Below are 18,010 nucleotides of genomic sequence, written 5' to 3' on the forward strand. Positions count from 1 at the left end.
CGTCGATTCAATGTCATCAGATGTTGAATGCACCCAAAAACAACATAATTTGCTACGTTGACGCAGCGTGCGTTTAGCTTAATGCGCTTGCAAACAGACTCGATGTCGCTTTCGAAAGTCGAAATCTCTGCAGAGAGTTGTCGCGGCAGTGAATCGGTTGCTGTGAAAATGAACTTGAAGTCTCGGCCCGAGGTAACCACTAACCAACGTAACAAGGGCTGGTACAAACCGCATTGCGCACACGTGGCATAATCAACACAACAACGGACTCGCGCGAACTGCATGGCGCACACACGACCGTTGCCATAGAAACCCGATCAAAGTCGGGAAATATGCGCATCTTTTGTTTCATCTGCAACACGAAAATGGGCGTATTACAGCGAATTGAAACTTGAAAGCAGGTAAGCGATAAGTTCCGATATTGTAGTGAAAAGGGAGCAATGTCAAGTCGAAAACTTAATCAAACATCTCTCCGTAACTATTTTTCAAGGGCTGTTTACGGATGTCAGCAACTTTTAAATTTATTCAAAGGTGACGTACTGTTGAATTGATGTAAACATGAATGATTTTGCTTTCAACAGGTATATTTTCAAGCGTATGATCAAGTTAGTATTTTCATTCCATTTACAGTATACCTTTTAGTAAACCTTTTCGTATCTTGTTTCATGCTAATAAATCTAGTTCGTTAAATCTGGTTTGTTCGTTACTTTAATTAAATCTAGTTCGTTGCTAAACTTTATGTTGTGCTTAGCAGAGTCGCAGTCCACCAACCGCTAGCCAACGCAGACGCATAGCATGTGTTTTGGTCGAGTTTTGTTTAGAATAATTAACGGTAGGTCGAACGTAGCGATAACTCCGAGTGTGGCAATAAAAGCAATCCTAGTGTGACGACATAATTAGGTCATCCATCTGCGTGACATTTTGCTGAATTTACGTTGCTGCTGATGAAACACGCTTTCGCCCCCACGGCCAAAAAAATAGTTAGGCGCCTATGATTTCATGTTCCATCCAGTACGCATCAACCCTGAAGCGGAACTTGTCTCAAGTTAGAGCCACCACACAAACAATAGATTGCAACAAATTTATTTTACTCCAAATGGAGCAAATTCTCTCGAATAATTTTAAAAACTCAAAAACAAATTCAGTAAGTTGTATGGTTCAAGAGATAGTAGGCCTGATGTTGCAGTTTGTGGTCATATTATTATGCATAGCTCAGCAAAAACCTAATAAAAAATGACATGGTAGGCTAAACACAAACCACTTAGCAAATTGGCAACATTCTACAAAAACAATGATAAACTTTACACCATTTACGATTGGAGTTGGATTCAATTTTAAAATTATACGACGCATTTTTAAAGTTCATAAAAAGAAGCATGAGTTGATATTTAACTGGAATATCGAAATTACGAATGAAAACAAAGCAGAAACATGGAACCTGCTTTAGCAAAAATCGATATGATACAAAAATGCAATAAACAACTTGACTAAATCTATTAGATGGATGTGCAGTTGTGCACTATGCTTGACAGGAAAACAACGCATCAAAAACAGGCAATTTCCAGATCTCGATTGCAGAATTTATAGATGGTGCCAAGCTGAGTGAAATGTCGACAGAGTTCCGAAAAGCATTTAGAAATTGCTCAGTAGTTAATCACGTGATCCAGTAGTCTTCCGTGGGTTTAACCCTTTGCTTTTCAACGTTTTTTTGGAAGTTAACTGCTCAAGGGGGGGCCGTTTTTGGATCAAATTCAATCAGCTGTTACGTGTTATCCGCTGATGCTATTTGAACAGAAGTTGCACTGGTGTGAAAGCAAATCATTTGTATATAAGTTTGAAAAGTCATTATTTTAAAATTTTATATGTTAAACTTGATATTTCAATTTTTGCAAAGGTACCCAAAAACGACAATTTTGATTTAACTTGCCGCTATTTAATTACCGTGCTAATCCGATTTCATGCAAACTTCTGAATAACAAAGAGCTCGATCGAACGCACGAAGTGTGTGTGCGGTGTGCCGAATCATTGCATTGATTAGAATTTACGACTTGCGAGCAAATCTTATTGTAAGCTACTCACTGATTCTAAAATAGTTACAATCAAAGTAACATTGTTACACGAATTTGAAAAAAAAACAAAACTGCGTTTGTTGTCTTACATTTTTATCCTAAACTAATGCATTCCCAAACTCATGGCTAGCTTCTAGTTTTATGGAACCAAATTTCTCATAAGTAACACCTTAGCCTGCTTGAATAGCTGTTTACATCTTCGTTTGTGTATTTAGGTCTACAATTGAGTTTGTAGTATGAATATTTTTAGTAGAGAGAAGACAGTTGAACAAGTTGTTGAAATTATCTGAAATTTCTAAGTTCAAATTAGGTGCTTTTGAAATTGTGGATTTGTGTCAAGTCGCATCACAAATATCATGCAGGCCACATCATAAGTCATTTCGCTTACGGGTGTTTATAAACATGACTCATAAATTACATCCACAAAAAATACAGCATTTATATCAACAAAGCTAAGTTCGAAGCTCACTTTTTATTGAAGATTGTGTCAATCAATTCGAAATAATGCAACAGCGAATTGCCGCCAGCGTCGAAATAATGCAACAGCGAATTGAGGAACGTGCGTAAACAAAGGAAATGTGAAATAACCCACAGTCAGCAAATCTACATAAATTTAACGTTTACAAATGTTGAATCAATGTAAAAGGACTGGATTGCTGACTGGGTCCTTATTGTTTGAAGCACTAAAAATACGCGTAATATCGACAACATCAGCAAGGCAGTGATTATGTTTCTGGCCAAAAAAAAAAAAATAACTTTTGACTTCAAAGATAAAAATGATTATAACGAAGCTTCAAAGTTTGTCGTAAAACATTTTACAGAGATACAATAAACATAATCATTTTGTGCCAGATTGTGAGAAGACTTCCTAGATTCTTTCCAACCATTTGCATGATTGCAAATTATTTTCTATAACTCTATATTGCTAAAAAATGGCTTCTTTGTTGAAACAACGTGGCTACAATTCTATAAGAAATTCTTAGGCCTACTACATTGAAGTAATGAAATTTTTTTTGTGATTTTGCTGATGACGTTTTACAATATCCGAGAAGTAAAAAATAATAATGATGAATTATTTTATAAAACCGTGGTTTGCAAGTGCTTCACAAAAAATTGTTGAGGGAAAATTTACTATTAGACGTAAAACGTTTGTAAAAGAAAATTGTCGGTTTACGTATTTATAATGTTTATTGCGCTGTTATCGAATTATAAACTGCCTGTATTGTCTACCTTTGTGGTTGCCGGCCAGCTTAGAGCAGCATGCAAACCATGCGTTTTTGGTATTTGCATCGTGTTATGATTCTCGAAAATCTCCCACAAGGTCTTTATTTTTATCGTGATATTTTTGTGCCTTGTCTGTCCTGAACTTGAAGTCATTGTGCAGCACAATCCACATCGGTTTTTAGACTCAGTCTTCATTGAAAATCTTTTGTGTGGTGCATCATTTCAAGTAGTGTCTTCCCCTAAACTGTTACACAAATCGCCCAGAACCAGAACCATCGTGTTATCTTACAGCAGTTGAGAGCCCGTTATTGTATGTGTGGAATTATTACTGTAGATGTCTGACTAAATTCATGCCAAAGTTGAGCAAATTCTGCTTTCGGGATCCTTGCCGTTATTTACGGTATTTTTTGTTGATAAGTTTGGGCAGCATTTTTCCAAGATAAATGAAGACATCGGTATTGTTCGTCACTTAGATTTAGTTTTCTCAGCATTGTTTATTCATTCTTTGATCCACTAGTTTGTCCCACTTTTGGTATAATCGGATCGTTTATAGCCTAAATGGCGGGTCTTCACAATAGCCGGCCTCTTATACATTGGCGCAACGTATTCAGATGTTGAATCAATGATGAAGAAAGCTGATTTGTTGTTTGTCTTATGTGACGCCTAACTTTATGCCTCGTCTACAGTACAAAATATTTTGTAATGTACATTGTGTACATTGTACATTTTGTTTGTAGGCCTACATTACAAAATATTTTGTAATGTAGATGAAGCATTATCATCTTTATTTTGCGCTCTTTGGAACAAAACACAGTGCACTGTGAAACAAAAATACAGGACATAACAACAAGTAGGCGACATAAATCAGTGAAGGGACGCCATCGAGTTAGCTGCTACGTGTAAATGAAGCCTATCTCATAATTTTGAGTATCTCACAATTACTGTTTGCAAAAACGCTATTTCTCCGGCTTCTCCCAAAAGCATTTGCAGTGATACATTTCCTCAATTGCAAGTTTTGTCAATGAGAGCATTTCCATAGAACGTTTATTTCGAAACCAAGTTTTCGTGTCTTTATCCAAGAGAAGATTTCTTATTGTAACGTTTTTTATTCGTCAATGAATATTATCTGCTTGAAACAACTGTTTTGAATAGTTTGTGGCCTCCATAGTCTACTATTTTGATCGTGGATTGCTATTCTTCTTTGTAGAGCTGATAACGCAAAAAACGTTTGCTATTATTGTTTCTAATTAACAGCTTTGCGATCACTGGCTTTTCTTTGTAGCATAAGAAATAACGCGCTTTGTATTATTGAGGTCAAACCAAACAAAAGAAAGCAAGAGAATGCTTCTCTCTGCTCGCGCATATCGATGCACGAAGCAATTATGAGCTTATGGCTTGTCATCGCAATGTAATCCATTTCACGCTTTGCTGGAAGTTAGCTAGAAATAGCAAAAATTCACCAAAATCTTGAATTTACAAGAAAACTACACAACTTTTAGCATCAAATTTAATATCATCAGATCCGCCTGGCAATTTTAGGAAAAGTCAAGAAAAACCAAGTGCATGGCGTTACTGTGCTTCAAATAATTAAAGGAAATATGAGGGGGGGGCCAAATCCGGCCTCCCTTTGAGGAGCAAAGTGTTAAGGGTATTTTCGGATATAGAGTCTGTAAAAGCAAATAATCTGGATTTCGCATAATGAAGTCAACTTTCTATATATGGAGTAGGTTAATAAACTGTGAAATTGTTATAAATTTATTTTAATAACCTTTTCTAAAGTAAATGTACACATTTAAATTGTTCTTTCATCTTTGCTTAATTTCGCAACAGGCCTTTGCTGGCCAGAACCAACACACAAAATGGATCAGTACTCAGAAGGCTATGGACTTGAATCCGCGTTCGAAAATGCGAGATATTTCCCAAATAAAGAAGTTTTGCCACAAACCAAATAGGCTACCCTTAAACTTTTCTTTGCATCTTTAGTGAATGTGAAGCGCAAATGAAAGCTTTCCACTAACTAACAACATCTACCGCAGCGTGATTTTATTGAAAACTGTTGTCGGCTGTATGAAAGACAAAGACGTATGCACATGAAATAGTACCAAGAATCCACGTTTCTTTAACGGCAGGAAGCGAGTCCTTCAATGTGACATGCATCCCGACACGAACCAACGCACGATGGGGGCTACCAATCACTCTCCCTCCACACAACGTCACTAGCTCCTTCAATTCGCTCTGAAAGAATAAAAAGTAAGCGTTTTCTATTCACACAATTGCATTTTTCCCCCTTGTTTTACTATTATTATGTATTTTCAGAAAAGTTAGGCCGTGCTCAAATATATGACGACTTGGAAGGTGGCAAGTGTCAGAGCTCTCATGTTGTGCTACATAATATGTTGATGACAGACGTGTGGCTTCATGATACTATTTAACATTAATACTATTTAACATATGATACTATTAGCCCAACGCGCTAACCACTCGGCAGCCGTGGCTGAGTGGTTAGCGCGTTGGGCTCGCAGTCGAGAGCCTGCATGTTCGACTCCAGCCGCCCGCACTTGCTGTTGTTTCTCTGGGCAAGAAACTTTACGATAATTGCCTATACCTAGTGATCGATTTCGAGTAATGGGTAGTACCAAATTTAAGTCATAAGTAGAGTAGACAACTGGAAACAGAGATTGCCGTCGGCTGCAGCGTGGGTCAGGTGTATGTCGGAAGGCGTACACCGATGCATAGCGCTCATGTCCGCTTTCCCGCAATGCAGGATAAAGATAAACAAACAAACAAACATCACATGGATCGGGAATGAAAACAAAAATAGTAGAATATGATGCCTGAGAAGCTTCTGGCATCTCAATATTCAAGCTATTTTAAGACAAATGCACGGTTCAGTTTTTAGATGAATAATAATTAATCCCTGTCAAGTACTAGTATGCAACCAACCCAAACAGCAAAAGTCGTCATTTTTACATTGATTCAACGTCTGCACAGGTCGAATCAATGCAAAATAACGGATTTTGCTGTCTGGGAACATATCAATCAACAAGATGCATATCACAAAACTTTTTTTCGTAAACTCGGTCCAATCTTACTTACCGATTCAGGTTGAGTGTTTGGGGAGACATAAACTTGCCCCTTGACAGGCCTGAAAAGAGGCAACGACCACGACGTGGCACTGGAGCGCAACAAACGAGTTTGCTTGGCAGATGGAAAATACTCGACTTCGAATTCCTCTTCATTCAACCATCGACCTGCTCGCTTCGATTCCAGTAACTGTGAAATAACAAATATTGTCGTTAAAGGAATGTTTTAATTATTTGCTTGGTTGCCTTGTTCAATAACTGAAAGCCTTAGAAGAGTAGTAGAGGATAATGAAGATTAGTGGTAGTGGTATAAATTAGTGGTAGTGGTAAAAAATTAGCGGTATAACAAACCACACTGGACTAGGAAGATCCTCATTCAAAGTTTGAAAATTTTGCATGCCCTATTTTTCTCCTCGTTTTTCCAAATTTTAAAATTCATAGGTGTTGCGACCGTGCCATACTTTAAACTGACTGTCCTGTTTTGGTACCAAGCACGTTATAACGTTCACGTTTTGTCGCATCTATCTTTTTTAGATCTCTGATTTGCTTGGCATGTACTGTTTTTCGTTGTGATGGCAGAAATAAAAACAAACTGAAACAAAATATGCGACTCATAGTCACTAAATCTGCAGCAAAGATATAGCTTTGTTTATAATGTCTGTTTAAGCTTTGCCAAATGCTACAAGAAGATACTCTTATCCTTGGGTTGTCAGGTCGATTTTTTTATGGCTAAATTCTTACAAATTTGGCGCCCCTGCGCCATACCGCAATAAAAGTAGAGTGGTACAAAGCAAGAGTATTTCGTTTGTTTGCTGTGTCATCCAGGACACGTGCAGTCGTGCACCTTTCTCGATGCATCGACGCATCAGACGAGGTTAATGGTGTGATCTGGGAAAGCCTACTTAGGAGATTTGAATTTGGTTGAGCAGATCGCTTAACGCCAATGGGGAGATAAAATCAGAAATAGCATTTATACAGTGGCATACCAATGATTAAAACTATGCTGCTAGTGCTGAGCCGCTGTACAATGGAACATTTCCTGACAATAGTAAAAATAATAATTTCACAATTTAGTCACAAAATTCAAATCACCATCATTGCAAAATTTGAAAAAATAAATACTTAGTCATACCCAGTCTTTGGATAGCAGCCACAGACCTCTTGCAATCGCGTGAAGGACGTTCAACGTTCGCCTGGCAGCCCCGCAAACCACGTGACTTGTTCGATCGTCCTTAACGCTTGAATGAACACGGAAATTACCGAGATCCCGCACAATTTGTTCCATGTCAGCTCTCTCACTGAAAAGAAGTTTTAGCTTTCAAAACAACTTCTTTTGCAAATTGATTTGAGTTGTTGAACTGTAGTACTGAAGATGAAGAGTATAGTTTGTGCAACATTCACTGAACATTGCTTTTCAAGTTTTGCACTTTTTATTTTTACGTTTTCTTCATTTCTGTTTGTTGTACATCTTGCAGTACAAACGCCAGTGGTCCATTAAAATGTGTGATATTATATCTCGTTTCGGAAAAAATAGTCTTGTTAGTTGTTTTGAAACGATTTTTATAAAATTGTTCACCTACTCGGAATGCAAACTGGTGAGGACAATTATTTGTTTCTTTTTTTCTCTTCGTTTTGCTCTGTGACGTTGGGATCGTGAATTTGATTGGTGCAAAGGAACGGCAAGAAATTCCTCCGTGCTTCGTCTCGGTCGGGTAGGTTCAGTTATTTCTGTAATGAAGAAATCTTCCAAAATTCCCCGTGGAAATTTAAAGCAACCAGTTCCCATACCATAATTTACACCAGCCATGTATCTTAAAAACAGAATTTGCCACAGATGCCATTATAACCAGGGTTGCCATCGACATAGACCTCAAAAGAAGGACAACCGAAAAGTTAAATTTTTATACGAAACGAAACAAAATTTTTGAACAAATCTTTGCCTTTATACGAGCAATGACATATTTTTTGCCGGAAACACTCTGCTCCAGCAACTCCTTGTTTGTAGAAAATACTTTGTGAATCTCACAAGCTCAGGTCTAAATTTACCTTTACTTGCAGCAGGGATTTGACTGTCATTTCACAAACTTCCTTTCCTTGGTCCATCGAGCCGAAATAAGTGAGAACACTCGCTCCAAAAACACATGGAACAAGTCTTAGAAATAAGGACGGCATGGCAACCCTGATTACACCAAAATGTACACAATATCCAATTTCTCAATGTATTATTAATCATGTTGTTTTATAAAACGATGTATTGTTTTACCTTGAATAATCGCTGATTTGTTGAAGGATTTACTTGACTTGTTGGAAGGTGGGACAGTTTGAGGCTTGGCGTGCTTCTTTAGTGGCTTCCTATTAGTTTTTCTTCTATTTTCGTTAGAAGAGCTTGACGTAGTGGAGCCTGAAGAATGAAACATAATAAAAAGAGTGAATAGCAGTGAACACAACAAGGTCTCGGACGATTGAAAGCTTTCTTCAAAACCAATAAGATCACAAGTGCTCTTTATGTTTAACACGAAATCAAACGTTTTCGGCTTTAATGAAACCTTCGTCAAGAAAACTATTTTTAACGACATGTTGTTGCTAAAATTGCAACTGTTTTTGCGCCACAAAGCAACTGGAAACGGTGTGTTTAATGAACGATTAATAAAACTTTGAATCAATCAACACGATCACACACATTCAAGTGCCAAGGAGAGAACTATAGCCAGGAAAACATGAAGTATGAAGATTGAGATAACGACGTACGAAAAATAGCAAGCACCGTGTTGATTGGGTTCACGCGCTTGTGACGTAACAAAACAATTTTCTACTACATCATCTTTCCACGAATACACCGATAAAAGAAAACCTGTTGTTTAAACTTGCTGGTTTAACACGTTAAGACAAAGTTATCTTACTTGAAGGTCGAGTTCTCTTTCTCCGGCAGCCATCTTGTAGATTCGAGGACACGTCAGCAAGAACAGAACGGTCGAAAGATACTGAACACAAAGTTTTTAAAAACCTTTTTAAAACGTAAAAAAAATTAACAAAACACACATTCACACAAATTGCTCACCTTCACGCGTGCACTCATCCTTATTATTGTCTTCATACGCAGTGCTGAATGATGGGTGGCTTGGTTTTCGGCGGCTGTTCATCTGCGTCTTCTCATCACTGTGTGAATGGATTGATTGTGAATATATTGATTAGTTCATACATTCTTGTGAGGGGATAAGAATGGTTTAGGAAAAAGTGGATGGGGTCTTTGGCGTACGTACTTTTTGAGTAGATAAAACACATTACCAGGTAGTAATGAAAAATATATCGTTATAGGGTTGAAAACTAGACAAACTGCACAGTTTCGGTGGTTTCTCTCACATAAACAGTTCAATCTTCTGCACAGCTAATGTATGACAGCTTGTTTTGATACGACGTCACTAAAAACAAATACAGGAAGAAATGACATACCTGGAACTATCGGTTTCATTGCAGCACGATGTCGAACTTCGAATAGGATCGAAAAATCGACCTCTAGTGGATGCAGCTTTCCTAAGCGTATGGCCGGGAGATGGCAGTGTGGAAACAGATGACGTTTCTAAAAAAGATTTAGCTTTAGAGATAGGCCGTGTTCAATACGCATCAATCAAAGACACTTCTTCAGTGACATAATTCAGTTTGCTTGCATTATGGATTGTGTTGGTAAATAACATAGTGAGTACAAAATCACAGTTGAAACCCAACTTTGTGGTACCTAAGAAAATGGCAGGATCAAATAAACCCCTCAAAAGATTATAGATTTTGCATAAACTTTGTCTCTTCATAATGGAAAGTCAATGGAAAGGAAAGTATAACGTAGTCGTATAAATTAGATGGAAAGTGTGAAGTAATCGTAAAAAATTACATTCGCCCCGATGATGTTCATCAGTGTGACAGGCAAAACGTTAGTGTCGTTAATGAATACAAGTGTAGCATTGTCTTGACATTACATATCTTACACAGCACTACATGGCATTCGAATTCAACCAAACAGGTCCTACTGCGCAATAGGAAATTCCTCAAACCGAAATGTCTGTTTACATCACACAGACTGACACATTGAGTTTGAAATCAACATTAAATCCGGTATGCAACCACTAAGAAGTTAGTGACAAACCTGAACAAACAGGAGTGTGTCCAACATTTAAACAAGTTGACCGGCGGCGGAAATTATTTGAAATCGCAACCGAAGCGTTGATGCTGGAGAGTCTCCGTGACTTCCGGAGGACCTGGAGCAGAAAGATATGGTATGAAATGCAAGATCAACTAGAAGAGGATTTAAATGACATAAATAAAATAATCACCACCTGAGGACTTTCTGGAGCCAGGGGACTCAAAAGAACTGACGTGGGTTCAAGATCTTGGTTGCATAACCTCCGGCGGACTTTCTTGGGCAAATCTGTGATTTAAATTTGCAAAATAAAATTAGTGTAAAGATTTCTCTGAAGATGAGCGAGTAAATGGTGTGCGAAAGGTTAGTACAAGAATATACAAAATCATTCTCAAAAAGCAAACCTATAACTACAGGTTGATCAATGATCATACTGTAATCGATTCATGAGCTGTTCTTGACAACAACGATGCAGCCGCAGCCCACAAGTCTTGGAATATTTCAAGTTCATTGCAGTAAAAACAAGATAGATTAACAGTATCAGAAGAGAATATTTAAATACGATGACTTTTTTAGTGTAGTTGAAAGATTGAAGTTTTCCTTTATCACACATCAATGAGCAAACATAAAGCAAAATGAAACCACAAGACATGATATTCATGATAATTCCAATCTCTCCACAATAAACAAATAACTGCGGTATCTCACTTTTAATGGCTTCATGTTGAGGAAGGGGGGGTGCCGGATCAACGGGAGAAGCTTGCGGGCTTTCGCGATCTGATTGAAGATGTAAACATGAGGATCGCTGACTGAGTTCGTTAAATGATTTGGAGGAGTCGCTCAAGTGCAGACGGATCGTTGGAGTGTCTTCAGAGCCGAAAGAACTAAAAATGAAACACTCTCGTTTCTCGTCATGCTTTCTCAGTCACAAAGTGACTGCACTTAGTGGCAACTTCATGAAAGTTTTTATTTCATCCTTGAAAGAGGAAAAGTCATCTTAGTACATGAATGGGATGCAAAATAAGCTTAGTGGTTCCAGCACCAATCAGCCATAGCAAGACATGAGATGTTTTCGTTGGATTCTCATCAGAAAATGGCGATTTCATGCAGAAAGTACGGTTTTGTTGTTGAAATATACTCACTCGAAAGGACTGTTATTTTCTTTATCAGCTTCTGCACTGTCACTATCTGGTTTACGGGGATCTGAAGAAGCACAGGTAATGAATGAACGCAAAAGCAGAAAATCTTCCTCCATGACACAAAAAAAGATATTTCATGCAGCTAAGATTTATATATAATATATTTTTAATCGATCTTAAAATAATCAAATAACATTTCTTGTATGTGTGTACAATTTGTGACATTAAAAATACAGTACTTATAAGTTTAAAATACCTATAAATTAACGCAATAGTACACTGACCTATAGGAGGGCTACGTAGATGCAAACAAGTCAAATCCATATCCGAAGACTTCTGTGACGAAGCAATGGTGTTTTCCTCCAAAGAGTTTGCTGAGAAGACGGTGAATAACAAAATTATCGTCACAGCTCGTCATGATCGATAAACCGATGGCAAGTAAATACAAGTGATCATTAATTTCTCAGTAAGTTCACGCGATTTAAGTTGAAGATTTATGAAAAAACAAGTTAAAATAAGCAGAGTGAAACCAACCAGATGTTTCTTGTCTCTCCACATCGGATTTCTGACTGGATCTTTGAGAGGAATCGGAATCCGAGATGGGGGATGAAGGAGGAGAAAATATTGGTTTTCCTTCCCGCATCCGCTGTAACTTCCGCTGGATGGAATCACTGGGAGTTTCCGCCACCAGTCGAGGATGAAAGAATTTGTATGACTGCAAGGTAAATGATGTATAACTGTAAAGATGCATGGGATGGCAGACAAAACGAAATCTATGGTACAGCATGGTTGGAAAAAGATAACCTGTCTTAGCTCATCAACACCTGTCCAAAATGCTACAGGGGCAAAAAGGAAAATATAAATTTAGCAACTACAAGTTTGTTCTTAAATTTTAAGTTTGCAAACAAAATCTAATGGTCGAGTTCTGTTCAAAAATTTACAGGCTTGGCTTTAAAACAAAATTTTACTGTTAAGGCTGGGAAGCCCTTAGAGTAGCGGTGCCCAAAGTGCGGCCCGTGGCAACACTATCTGCGGCCCTCGTCTGGGCTCTAGAATATAATCAATCCAGGCTAGGCCAGATTTCAAAGAAAAAAAAAAATGAGAAAAACTTTAAGGTGGCCGCCAAGAATCGCGAAAAGCGGCATGTGACTAAAACTTTCGGCACCACTGCCTTAGAGCAAAAAGTTGTTAATAATCATTACATTATAAATACACGGTTTTCTAAATTAAGACGCTCATGACTTGTTTAGGACAGCAGCATTCAAAGTAAAAATATAATAGAGACTATGATAAGTACTGTTATATTATACATAACCTGTAAAAAGCACAATATTTGCAAATCAGAAAAAAGTAACCCTTCTAGTTGTAGTGTGGCGATAAGCCAAACGCGGATGTAGTTTCGCATCCAGTTAATTTAAAATCCCTAGCTTAAACAGAACGTAACAGATAAAAAGATTTGGACTACATACCGACATGGTGTATGGTGTGTCGCATGCTAATGCTTGCCTTCTCAGTGCATTTCCTGCAAATACAAAACAATTTGTTACTTTTTGACCGTATATGAAAAAAAAATGAAGATTAGCCTAATTCTTAGCTAAACTAAGAAAGAAGGCTGTACAAAGCTAATAAACGCCTACTCAAAACATCCATATGAAACAAACACACTAAAGTGACTCAAGGATATCCAGGACATTGACCGCTTTAATTATTTATTCAACACGTCATAACATGCTCGACAACATGGTTTTAAAATTTACATCTTCAAGGAATTTCAGTCACTGCGTTTACATTAAATTTTTTTCAAAAATGGTTAATTTTTTTGACTATTATGCGGTTATGAATGTTTGTAACCTATTTCTTTCAACAGTGATGGTGTAATAGAGGTTTATTGGCTACAAATCTTTTTCACGGTTAAACCAGACAAACCTGAACTCTTTGCTCCTCCAGTGGCAAGAGGAGATAGAAACGCCACCGCCTTTCGAGCTTCATTCTTTTCTCGAGCTTGCATCCTCTTTGCTCTTTCAGCACTCCTTGCCAACTCCTCATCTGGCTCGAGCGGCTGCATCTCCCGGAATTTCTGAAAAAGATGTTGGTTATTTTGCAACAGTTTGACCTTCGTTTCAAGGAAATGATCCACTTTATAATAAAATATCAAGATAACTGCAGTTGTTTGCGTTGGAGGTACAAAGTACTATCGTGTTGGGACTGGCAGATCACATGACTAAGCAGCGCTGGATCAACTCACACAGTGTGCGCTAGAGCAATGTGACAGATCTGCATTTGGCGACACCTAGTAGATAGAATAATTCACAGGCAAGAACACGCCAAGAAGCAGAAACTTTCTGTCAATTGTCATCTCAGTGAGCTTGCGTGGGTCAGAAACCTTTACAAATATGCTATTGCTGAACTTCCAGTAAGCTTCTAAAAAGGCTTTCTTAATCCTGTGTCAAATCAAATTTGTTATATAATATTATTAAATAATAAGAGAAAGTTACTTGGGCTGGAGTTATACTAGCTATGTCAAAAACTATAATGACATACAGCGGAAACGAAAAAAGCATAAAATGCATGCATTAATCACACTTATCAACTGCAAAAGCATAGTTTACAAAATATAATGTGTAGTAACAAAAACACATGCACTGTTAAGCTGGACAAACTAGATGGTGAGAAAAAGAGATAACGACCATTACATGATTTCATGAACAATATGGCTTATCCATGAAGCACTCTCAGAGATAGTGATTACCTTTGGAGGAACATAATTGGAGTCATCAAACATAAATTCTTCTTCATCAGCCCATGTTTGTGTTGTTCGGCATCTATGAAAATATATTTGCTTTGTAAAAATGAAATTGTCTTGTAAAGGTATGAAATAGCCATGACAGATGTACAGTATGCTTGACAGAAGCAAGAAAAGTGGATTCGTATGTTAATATTGTACAAGTAATACTATAAGGTTGTTTCTGGTAGGTAATTTCAATAGGTGAAATTGAGGTATATATACCATGTTTTTCAGATGACAGGTTTCATATCATTGCAACAATGAGAAATGCGGTGATTTTAGATACAGAACATACACATGAAATTTATATTCAATAAAAGAAAACGCTGCAAAGTAACAAATTTACCTTTCTACCCAAAGGCATGTCAGAACTTTGATGTTTCGACTTTTAGCTTTTTGTAAAAATGACTTGTGTCCATGGTGAAATATCACATGGGTGACCTTGTCAGACTTTGTAAACTTTCTGACAAGCTGAAAATGGGATTATGCAGTACATATATGTAATAAAAAAAGAGCAACCTAAGGTCAACTCAAGAGTAAAACCAATTCATGAAAAAACATACTACACTAAAAACAAGCCTTTGATAAGGAATCAGTTAAGATGTTTTTTGTGATACTTTTTATATATACTACACATTTGATGGTTAAAGGTTGATACTAAGTAGAAGGCAAAGAAACAGATTTCCGAATCCACCTTCAGGCATGCCTTGCAAAAGACATGGCCACATATTCTTGCACAGTAACAAGCGCTCTTTGGGTGTCTTACCATGATTTTCACCACCGGGCAATGCAGTTAAGATAATTTTAGAAGGATTTGTATGTTAATTTTGAAAACGATTTAACTTCTAAACTGTCTGGATTTTGAGATAATTGTAGTTTGCTTTTCTTAAATCTACCAATGGACCAGTGCTGTATTAAAACAACAAATGCTATTAATCCTACAAAAAGTGCTCAATGCCAAGCAAAAATGTGAAGCAGAGAAAATTATCTTAAATTCAGTTACTACTCACTAAAACCCTTAACAGCCTGTTTCATATTATTAAGATCATCAGAAAGAACTTATTTAAACAGAATCTACATAATATGTAGATTTTATAGGTTCTAATAGTATCTATACTGTAGGTTCTAATACTATGGATCAGAAACGTAGTCACTCACAAAACAGCAAACAAGAAAACTGGCAGCAGCGCAAAGAAACATGGAAAAAATAATATTAAACATATATAAATAAAAAACACAAGGTTAGAAATGAAGTTATCAGAAACAAAACACATAACATATATCATATATGAAAGATGTAATTGAAACAAAAACAAGTGGCAAAGGGCGAGACATGTAGCAAGAATGACAGACAACAGATGGGCTAAAATAACCACAGAATACATAACAAGATAGGCAAAAACAACTAGAGGGAGACTGAAAAGAAGATGGTGGCTTGGTGGGATGACATTGAAGAAAAGATTAGCATCACCTGAAAAATTGCAACTTAAATGAATCCTACTCACAATTAGTGGAGAAATTCTTCCACCTGGATTTAGTTTCCCTAGCAATAAAACAATTGCCAACCATAAGGGCATAAAACAGTGAAACTTAAACCAAGTGAAAGTTATAATAATGGAGACTTACAGTAGTAGCTCCCATTCTACTCAGAATTCGAGCAAACACAAGAGAGCGATTGTCATTTCCTTCACGTGACCACACATCAACAAATGCACAACATCCTTCCAATATTTTTGAGCTTGGGATTTTTCCGATAAATGAATTAGGTGAATCTACCCAAGCACGATTAAGTGGACTCATCGTAGATGACAATCTTGGCGTATTGGACTCGTCACTAAAAATATTTGTTGGGTCATGCATAGAAAATAATTAGCTGTAACATAAATCCAAGTCAAGATATTAATATAACATTAACGCCACTGAAATATGGTAAATACAGTTTAGCTTTTTATCAATTGATGTTGTAATTGTTACATAGGAGCAAAACTGCAACTAAAGACACCAAATATGACCTGAAATATAACAAAAAATGCAATGAAACTAAAGCATCTCAATTAGATAAGCTGGTCTTAAGAGTAATATTTGCAAAGGATGCGATATATTATATCCAACAAGTCAATTTATTCAAAAATTTAAACCAACAAAACAAGCTCAAAAGTAAAGAATGTGGAACAATCACAGTTAAAGTACGGTAACACATATCATAAGATAAATAATAAATGATTGTTTCAATCCTCTTTAGGCCTACTCAGGTAGAAAGATGGGCCTCGAATAATCCATATATTATATATAATATGGCTAGAAGAAAAAGCCATTAAAGCTGCAGGCAAAAATGAGACCTAGTAGTTTATGGAGTGGTTACTCACAGATTTAATTGTACCAGGTGATTTCTTATTTTTTGCTTGCACAAGGTTAATTAAAAAACAAACACAAAAAAATTGGTGCTTGTTGGTTTTAAGCTGCCCATGCCCAATGGTCGGCAACGTCTCTCCTGTATTTCTCTCTCATACAATCACGGGTGGCTTAAAACTTACAAAAAAAATTATTAAAAATGATGCTTTGGTTTGTCAATGGTCATAGCATTTGCAAAGTGCAAACTGTAGTTTTTGGGGATGAAATTAAACATACAATTTATGACAGATGGGTTTAAATCAATGAAACTCATACTTACACCACATAATGTAGCCTACACTAGCACTATTTGTTACCTGGATTTTTCATTAAAATTGTTAGTAACGTGAGTTAGTTTATCAAATGGACGTGGTATTCTTGAATTTGCTGTTGACTGTGGATTGTCGAGTTGAAATGTTGGAGCACTGCTTATCATAGAATCCCCTCCGTTGATTAACTTATCCATAATATTCCAGTACTATTTCATCTATGATTTTTAAGCTTTAGTCATGATGTAGGCTATTTTTAATCAGTTTTTCTCTAAAAATAAGCAATATTAATTTCTAGGTTGAAGTGTCATTTTTACTAATAAGAATAGTATGAAAACTACCAAGTTTATGACAGTTACTTAAAAATTTAAATTCATCACAGTCTTTTGGAGTCCCAGGATAAAACTCCTGTAACAGTATGGTACCAGTACGGTAAGAGTGGCAAGTGGCAACTGAGCTAAGCTATCGTCTGCCCCGATAGCTCAGTTGGTTAGCGCATCACTTCTGTAACGAAGATAACTTTAAGATCAAGCAGCGCTGGTTCGACTCTCGGGGTGTGCGCTTGAGCAACGCACGTTAAGGATTGTTATCCATTCAGCAGGACCTAATGCAAGGGTCACCAAACTACGGCCCGCGAACTGATTTCATCTGGCCCGCCACGTGCTGAGGAAATAACAGCTGCACTACAACTGTTAAGGCAAAAAGTTACCAAACTTTTTGTAAAGGACTCACGTTGCTGTTGGGCTACGCGCAACCTGCTAATGATTTTTCCATATTGTTTCTTCTTATGACATTACAAACTTTTTTGTTAAAAATACCAATGCTTCATCAGTGTAATGTTTTTTCAAGAGCACGATGCTCTGTAGTGTATCACAGTAGGGAACAACTTTTCCAGCAACTTTTCGATTGTTATCACAACTT

General features: G+C 37.0%; 1 protein-coding gene across 2 annotated transcripts; it reads right to left on the reverse strand.

Annotated features, from left to right (window-relative positions):
- Positions 1–1,086: 1,086 nt before the first annotated feature.
- LOC145765143 (microcephalin-like) lies at positions 1,087–17,349 on the reverse strand. 2 transcript variants are annotated; one of them, XM_082576910.1, is made up of 22 exons: positions 17,138–17,349; positions 16,056–16,263; positions 14,776–14,900; positions 14,394–14,466; positions 13,571–13,721; positions 13,114–13,166; positions 12,179–12,359; positions 11,929–12,018; positions 11,648–11,708; positions 11,214–11,389; positions 10,702–10,793; positions 10,512–10,623; positions 9,827–9,953; positions 9,435–9,532; positions 9,277–9,357; positions 8,640–8,777; positions 7,957–8,104; positions 7,509–7,674; positions 6,390–6,566; positions 5,396–5,528; positions 4,936–4,960; positions 1,087–1,682 (listed from the first exon to the last, which is right to left on the reverse strand). In XM_082576910.1, exons 1-22 carry the CDS (start codon positions 17,284–17,286, stop codon positions 1,655–1,657), a joined length of 2,592 nt encoding a protein of 863 aa, XP_082433036.1. In that variant the 5' UTR covers positions 17,287–17,349; the 3' UTR covers positions 1,087–1,654. The 2 variants fall into 2 exon arrangements, with proteins under 2 accessions (XP_082433036.1, XP_082433035.1); XM_082576909.1 differs by lacking the exons at positions 1,087–1,682; positions 4,936–4,960 and having other exon boundaries at positions 5,222–5,528.
- Positions 17,350–18,010: the final 661 nt, after the last annotated feature.

This window comes from Aplidium turbinatum, chromosome 2, assembly GCF_918807975.1.
Source record: "Aplidium turbinatum chromosome 2, kaAplTurb1.1, whole genome shotgun sequence".
Classification (NCBI taxonomy): domain Eukaryota; kingdom Metazoa; phylum Chordata; class Ascidiacea; order Aplousobranchia; family Polyclinidae; genus Aplidium; species Aplidium turbinatum.